This window comes from Oncorhynchus masou, chromosome 6 (genome assembly GCF_036934945.1).
Source record: "Oncorhynchus masou masou isolate Uvic2021 chromosome 6, UVic_Omas_1.1, whole genome shotgun sequence".
NCBI classification, from domain to species: domain Eukaryota; kingdom Metazoa; phylum Chordata; class Actinopteri; order Salmoniformes; family Salmonidae; genus Oncorhynchus; species Oncorhynchus masou.
This window is the reverse complement of record NC_088217.1, coordinates 69,815,222-69,823,528: the sequence shown is the minus strand read 5'-3', so window position 1 is coordinate 69,823,528 and position 8,307 is coordinate 69,815,222. Positions and strand designations below refer to the sequence as shown.

The window sequence follows — 8,307 nt, the reverse complement described above, 5'->3', positions numbered from 1 at the left end:
TAAATGACTAACCCCATGTTACCAACAGTACTCTACTGTATATACAGTATACTACACATCATTGAGTTTATTTTGTATACACTGTTTAATGACTTATAAAACAGAACTTAAACATGTTAACATATTGAAATGATTCGGGATTTGTTCAAGATAAAGACAACTAAACCTGCTGCAATGAGCCCAAGTGAACAGGGGACAATTACCTAAAGGGAGACACCGTACTCATCAAAGATGCAGTACACTCACACTTGGCACATCAGGTCAGTGTTTTTATAAATGATGAATAAGCCAGGTCAGAGGAGGAGAGTTTAAAGAGAAGAGGCATTACTCAAATGTTTTTTTTTTACCTTTATTTAACTAGGCAAGTCATTTAAGAACAAATTCTTATTTACAATGACAGCCTACCAGGGAACAGTGGGTTAACTGCCTTGTTCACAGGCAGAATGAAAGACTTATACTTTGTCAGCTCAGGGATTCGACCGAGCGACCTTTCAGTTACTGGCCCAAAGCTCTAACCACTAGGCTACCTGCTTTGCCACTGACAGAGAAACAAGGCTGTGTTGAGGCCGGAGTTACCTCTACAGTTTAGCACTGAGAACATTTACTTATTTTTTCTGACCAAGTCTCCACTCAGGTTCCAGAGCATCAATAATGCACTGCAGCAGCTCAGGTTTCACACAGATAGACAGGGCCAAGGCTCAAATGGGGGGGTCCCTTATCTGTTAACACTGAAGCACGCCAACACGTTTACCTTGCAGCAACCTCTGTAATATACACAACTCAGAAGCAGCTTGATTTCAGTTGATTTCCATTCACTAGCCTATTTGAGATGTGTATATCTATAACACATGCATGTAACTACAAAGCAGTTACTTTGTAATATGTTATTACACAAGAGAAAGTATGCCACAAACAGTATCGCATACGTCAAGGTGTAAGATTTTCGTACACTTCAATCTCAGAACACTTAGTGAAGACTCCAAAATTTCCTTGAGAAAAAATATAAAACTAATAGTTTGAGGACAAGTGAAAACGCATCCATATACTTCTGGAGATAGGGCAGACAGTTTGATCTGAGTGAAAGATACTGTGAGAAAACGGCTGAGTAGAGTTCTTTCATTCAAAAGAGTCTTTCTTCACAAAATATGCAGCCCTTTATGAGACAAGTCTGTCATTCAAACTGGTGGCTTCTTCCGGTCTCTGGAAGCTGGGTCCTTGCTGGTGGGTATCACTCAGTGCAGCTGCATGGTAAGTAGGGTTGCAAAATTCCAGTAACTTTGGCAAAACACCCAGGTTTTACATAAATCCCATTTGGAAAATTCCCAGATTTTCTGATTATTCCACACGGATTCCAGGAAAGTCTTCGTAAACCTGGGAATCATGGGAAAGTTACCATAATTGTGCAACCCTGCTGGAGAAGTGAGGAGAGCTACTGTGCGGGCAGAGGGATGCCCCTGGGGTCTGTGACTTGGCCTTCCTGTAAGTTCTTCACCAGCTGTGCCAACCAGCGTTTGGTGGTGGTGTCGTCTTTCAAGACCTGGGCAAACGTGGTATCTTTAAGCTGGTCTGGTAGACACTGACGGAGGGCCTCTCGGGCTCTGGTGTGGGGGCAGAGGTGAGAAAAACAAAGTCATGTTAGTTATGATAGTGAGTAAGTCACTATCAGCAGAATCTATTATCTATCCAGATAAGACCATGAACACATCCACTGTTTTCAGTGCCCAACATCATTTCCCCAATATGTTTTTTTTTAGTAATTCCTTGAAAATTGCTTCAAAAACACTGGAGGAACGAACGCAGGCTAAATGAGACAAGCAACAGCGGGTCGAAGAGTTGATTTCAATACCTGGAGTTGTCTGACAGGCGTAGGTAACAACGGACAACATGTTTCAAAAGACGAGCAGAGGGCTCTTTGGAGAGCTGAAGAACCATTTTGCCCTGAAAGAGAGACAAAAAATATATATATATATTTTAAAATTATTTAAAAAATTATTCAGGAGGCAACCAGTGACTAGAAAAGTATAATATTTTTAATATTGGTTAACCTTGAACTTACAAGTATCATGGCCACATGGGAGAAGCGTTCATACGTTTGGCAAATGTATGCCAGCCCTGTGTCATCAAGTAGGATTTTTTGTAGTATAAAAGTTGCTACCTGTCGGACAGAAAAATGAGGGTTGAAATTAGTGATGCACCGATATGACATTTTTGGCCGATACCGATATCTGATATTTTCCATGCAAAAAAAAAAAAAACAATACCGATAACCAGTATTAAAATTTTTAGCGGCCTTTTAAGCATTCTAGTACAATTAAATAGTTAACACACACACACGGACGCAGCAGTCTAAGCCACTGCATCTCAGTGCAAGAGGCATCACTACAATCTCTGGTTCGAATCCAGGCTGTATCACATCCGACCGTGTTTGGGAGTCACATAGGGCGGGGCACAATTGGTCCAGCGTCATCCGGGTTTGGCCAGGGTAGGCCGTCATTGTAAATAATAGTTAAATAAAAGGTTACACACACAGACCAAAAGGTTATTTTGGTGGCATTTACGTAGGTCCCTATTACCAGTAAAACATAATCAAAACCAATTTCTTTCACTTACTTGCTGTGCTGTTTCGTTGCTCACTTGTTTCATTCTCAACAAGGATTTCTATAGAACGCCGTTTGGGTCTTTGCGTGTCAAAAAAGATACACGTCACATAACACTATTTGATGTTTCAAATAACATGACGTAATCTGTTTCAGTAGCTTGCTAACTATTTAGCTAGGTGTCATCTAAAATAACCTTGATTTATGAGACCGTTCTTATTTGATTAATGGTGATCAGACCAATCTATGTGAAGCCAACCACAATAAGGGTTAACCACAATAGTGGACTTTGCGGTTAGCCTTCGAAATAAAAGTATGGCATAATACAATTTATATTCATTTGCATCACTGCCAATGTCATACTTTTATGTTGAAGGAAAACGGCAAATTCCAATCCTTATTGTGGCTGCTTCACGACACTTAACCTGGTCCGGTCGAGCCTCACTAGCCAGATGAAGTGAGCTGGCTGCTTATAACGTTAGCTTTGGGAAACAGGGTTAAGTAGCTAGCTAGCTATTTATTTTCATGAACTGAAGTTCAATTTCAATAGGCGAATAACAAGTGGCAACCTAGCTAATACTTACTCACAAGGATTCCTAAATCATAGCTAAGAATAATAGTAATAATAGTAGTTTCTACTGGTCATTGTTTTCAGGGTGGTTGTATTGGTGCTAGCTAGGTACCAAGCTAAAGTTAGCTACCCCAGAAGTTGAGGTCGAACAAATTATGCTTTATTACAAACGCGGTATTGTAAACACATCGTTCGTGGCCAGTGTTTGCTTGTTTGCAGACTTTTTTTGTACAACTTTCAGTGCTACTGTATCTTTTTTCACACGCAAAGACCCAAACAGCATTCCATAGTATGTATGTCGTGAAGCTAATAGCAGTGACGCTATTACTGTGTAACTCTGGTAGGACAACATCTCAAAAATAGCGCACTTGGTAGTGTGTACCGGTGCTCGACCAGTCAGTGAATGCCAACATCACCCACGACAGAGAATGGTTGATTGTCAAGGGCAATAAATGCCATTATCTTGGCTTTAATGGATTTCGCCTTTGAGTTGTCTCGCTGAAATTGTCTTACACTTTCAATTGACTGCTCGATCCACACAGTAGACATTGCGGGCTAGGTTAGGAATGCTGCGTTGCACGTGTAAAATTGTACGTGGCGTTATTACGTCATGTACCTACATTATATATGTGTGCACGGTAGCTTTGACATCGGTTTTTAACGTCGGCGTTAAACTAGACATCAGGGTGATGCCGTTGTTGGCATTTGAGCTAATATTGGCCGATTTCGATATGTTCACCAATAAATCGTGCATCCCTAGTTGAAATATATTTATCTTTAGAGACAGAGAGAGAGAACGACAGAGAGAGCGTGCAAGAGACAGAGATCAGCTCAACGTAATTGAAGACTAACCACTTCTGGAAAAATTGGAAAATGCTGAACAAACAACAACACTAAGAATTATCTATCCAAAATGGAGATGTATGGATAAACCACTTCTCCAATCTATTTGGCTCTATAACAAAGAACACCAAAAACATATACATGATCAAATCTTATAATCAACTATTCAAAGACTACCAGAACCCACTGGATTCTCAAATTACCTTGAATGAACTACAAGACAAAATAAAAACCCTCCAACCCAAAAAGGCCTGTGGTGTTGATAGTATCCTCAATGAAATGATAAAATATACAGACAAATTCCAATTGGCTATACTAAAACTCTTTAACATCAACCTTAGCGCTTGCATCTCCCCCAATATTTGGAACCAAGGACTGATCACCGCAATCCACAAAAGTGGAGACAAATTTGACATCAAAATACAGTGGGATATGCGTCAACAACAATCTTGGGAAAATCCTATATATTTTTGTCATTAACAGCAGACTCATACATTTCCTCAGTGAAAACAATGGACTGAGAAAATGTCAAATTGTCTTTTTACCAAATTATCGTAAGACAGACCACGTATTCACCCTGCACACCCTAATTGACAAACAAACCAAAACAAAGGCAAAGTCTTCCCATGCTTTGTTGCCTTCGAAGCCTTCGACTCAACTTGGCATGAGGTGGTGTTGGGGGAAAAAAATATGACATTATAAAATCCATGTACACAAACAAAAATTGTGAGGTTAAAATAGGCCAAAAAAACCCCACATTTCTTCCCACAGGGCAGTGGGGTGAGACATGGACGCAGCTTAAGCCCCACCCTTTTCAACATATATATATCAACGAATTGGCGAGGGCACGAGAACAGTCTGCCTCACCCGGACTCACCCTACTAGAATCTGAAGTCAAATGTCTACCGTTTGCTGATGATCTAGTGCATCTGTCACCAACCAAGGAAGGCCTACAGCAGCACATAGATCTTCTGCACAGATTCTACCAGACCAAAATACTGGTGTTCCAAAAGAGGTACAGTCACCAGGACCACAAATACAAATTCCATCTAGAACACAAAAGAACTATACATACCTTGGCCTAAACATCAGCACCACAGGTAACTTCCACAAAGCTGGAGACGATCTGAGAGACAAGTCAAGAAGGGCATTCTATGCCATCAAAAGGAAAGTAAAATTCGACATACCAATTAGGATCTGGCTAAAAAAATACTTGAATCAGTTATAGAACCTATTGCCCTTTATGGTTGTGAGGTCTGGGGTCCGCTCACCAACCAAGAATTTACAAAATTGGACAAACACCAAATTGAGACTGCATGCAGAATTCTGCAAAAATATCCTCCTTGTACAACATAAAACACCAAATAATGCATGCAGAGCAGATTTAGGCCAATACCCGCAAATGATCAAAATCCAGAAAAGAGCTGTTCAATTATAAAACCACCTAAAAGGAAGCGGTTCCCAAACCTTCCATAACAAAGCCATCACCTGGGGCTCTGCTCACAAACACAAACAGACCCCACAGAGCCCCAGGCCAGCAACACAATTAGACCCAACCAAATCATGAGAAAACAAAAAGATAATTCTTTCCAATGTGTCAAGTGTCTTTTATACTGATAGCACCTGTTTGAATTTGTTATCACTCATTACCTGTATTAGAGGACAGAGGAGCCTCTTAAAGAAGAAGTTACAGGTCTGTGAGAGCCAGAAATCTTGCTTGTTTGTAGGTGACCAAATACTTATTTTCCACCATAATTTGCAAATAAAACCATTAAAAATCCTACAATGTGATTTTCTGGATTTTTTTCTCATTTTGTCTGTCATAGTTGAAGTGTACCTATGATGAAAATTACAGGCCTCATCTTTTTAAGTCGGAGAACTTGCACAATTGGTGGCTGACTAAATACTTTTTTGCCCCACTGTATATGAAATACAAATTGTATAGAGAGAAATAGTCCTATAATTCCTATAATAACTACAACCTAAAACTTCTTACCTGGGAATATTGAAGACTCATGTTAAAAGCAACCACCAGCTTTCATTTGTTCTCATGTTCTGAGCAAGGAACTTAAACGTAAGCTTTTTTACATGGCACATATTGCACTTTTAATTTATTCTCCAACACTTTGTTTTTGCATTATTTAAACCAAATTGAAAATGTTTCATTATTTATTTGAGGATAAATTGATTTTATTGATGTATTATATTAAGTTAAAATAAGTGTTCATTCAGTATTGTTGTAATTGTCATTATTACAAATTAAAAAAATGTTTAAAAAATTAAAAAAATAAATAATTGGCCGATTAATCTGTATCGGCATTGAAAAATCATAATCGGCCGACCTCTAACAGAGAGAGCTACAGAACCAGAGAGAGCTACAGAACCAGAGCGCTATAGAACGAGAGATACCGTTTTGGAAAGCTCACTGCCAGACTCCATTATGCGAAGGCACAGGGGAATGATTTCTGTCGTCAACAGGAAGTTGATCACTTCCTGCTCATCTGTTTTGACCAAGGCACCTGACAATCAAACAGGAACATGTTATAGAGAAACATACATGACACATACTGTATTGTCAAAGTAATTGGATAATTTCATTACTTAGGCAATGACAACATCAGAGAGTGAGATAGAGAGAAAAAAAGACAGAGACAAGGCATCATAGCAATAGAAGCACAAAAATTATATAAAGGATATTTACCGATGACTCCGAGGCTGGTGAGTCGGAGGTACTCAAATGGTCTTGTTTTGCTGACAGTGTGTAAGAAGGGGTACAGGAATAGAGGAATGTGTGCTGCCAGAAATGCCGATCTGTGAAAAACAACAGTACACAAGTTACACATTTCACATCATATAGAAGAAAATACACTGACTGTTTTGGGATGAGTGCACTGTTAAATTCAATCATGATGAGAGAGAAATCAAGGGACCCACCTTGTCTCTGGATGAGAGGCCACGCATTGCAGAAGTGCTAATGCATTGCATACTCTGTTGGACTGGTGAGCGGTGAGGGTTGGGGGGTTTATTGAGGGGTAGATGTTGACTATTTCCTATTTATGAAAGAGTATGAAGCGGGTCATCATCAAGTTAAGAGCCACACTCACAGAGGAAAACCACGCTCCATCTTGCTGGAGACTAGCCGGTGAGTCTCGTCCACAATCTTACCTGCAGGAGAGCAGCTATAGTCCCACAGGAGTGCCATAGCATTGGAGCCAAATCTGGCACGGACTCCCGTTTTTTACTGAGCTCCAGCAGGGCATTCTCGCGTGTCTCTGGGCTGGACAACTCGTTGATCCACTGGTATATCTTTTCCCTATCCACTTGGGCCAGAGCCGTGGTTACAGCCTGTTTTACAGGAGAGGTGGAAGTATTGAGCTAAATTGACATTGTGTTTGAATTAACAACAGGGCTAGCAATGGGTTTCTAGCCACCTTCATGAATGAATGAGTTAGCTAGGTAGCTAGCTGGCTGGCTACCGAACGGTAGCTAACAACTGTCAACAATATGTCAATTCACGTTACTGTCATGGATACAGTAACTTTCCCCCAAATAGTTCGCCACCATAGATAGCTACCATAACTAGCTCATTCAAATGTATGCATTATCCAAACAGTTTACCACAAGAGGGGTTCGAAACATCTTTGTAATAAGTTTAGCATTAGCTAGCTAATAGCAACTCTACCGGCCAAAGTCAAGACAGTAATTGGCCTTGTGATAGCAAAAAAACAAAAAATAAGCCTTGTGTAGTAAGCTCTTGTTAACCTAGCTAGATAACGCTTGCAAGCTAGCAATATCGTTTGTGTACTTACTGCTCCTGTAGCCAACATTCTATGCAGCGCTTGGATATTTTAGAAACAAGTTTCGTAAAATATAAAAATATGTTTCTGTTGTGAAAACAGACAAAGAATCTCGCGAGAGCGCAACTGCGTTCAACCTTTCAACTCAGACGTGCCTCAAGTGTTCCGCTGGGAAAGTGTCGTGACTATTTCCGCCTTTTTCTGTTTTGGACCAGACTTCAATATTATGCACTTGTTCGACATTGCAGCCGACAGTGGGCGACTACCGAATGACAGTTCTACAAATAATGATTATTATGATTATTATTTATAGATAATGCAATCAGTCGTGATCCCGAGAGGCACTGCATCTCAGTGCTAGTGGCGTCACTACAGACTCTGTTTCGATTCCAGGCTGTATCACAACCGGCCTTGTTTGGGAGTCTCATATGGTGGCGCACAATTGTCCCAGAGTTGTCCTGGTTAGGGTTTGGCTTGTCTAGGCCGTCAATGTAAATAA

The 8,307-nt window shown here is 40.2% G+C and overlaps 1 protein-coding gene across 2 annotated transcripts; it reads right to left on the bottom strand.

Moving 5' to 3' along the window:
• Positions 1 to 66: 66 nt before the first annotated feature.
• On the bottom strand, positions 67 to 7,953 carry LOC135542513 (CCR4-NOT transcription complex subunit 9). 2 transcript variants are annotated; one of them, XM_064969527.1, is made up of 8 exons: positions 7,821 to 7,953; positions 7,177 to 7,356; positions 6,946 to 7,061; positions 6,713 to 6,822; positions 6,421 to 6,530; positions 2,057 to 2,155; positions 1,847 to 1,938; positions 67 to 1,598 (listed from the first exon to the last, which is right to left on the bottom strand). In XM_064969527.1, exons 1-8 carry the CDS (start codon positions 7,836 to 7,838, stop codon positions 1,430 to 1,432), a joined length of 894 nt encoding a protein of 297 aa, XP_064825599.1. In that variant the 5' UTR covers positions 7,839 to 7,953; the 3' UTR covers positions 67 to 1,429. The 2 variants fall into 2 exon arrangements, with proteins under 2 accessions (XP_064825599.1, XP_064825598.1); XM_064969526.1 differs by having other exon boundaries at positions 67 to 1,611; positions 1,848 to 1,938.
• Between the last annotated feature and the right edge of the window lie 354 nt (positions 7,954 to 8,307).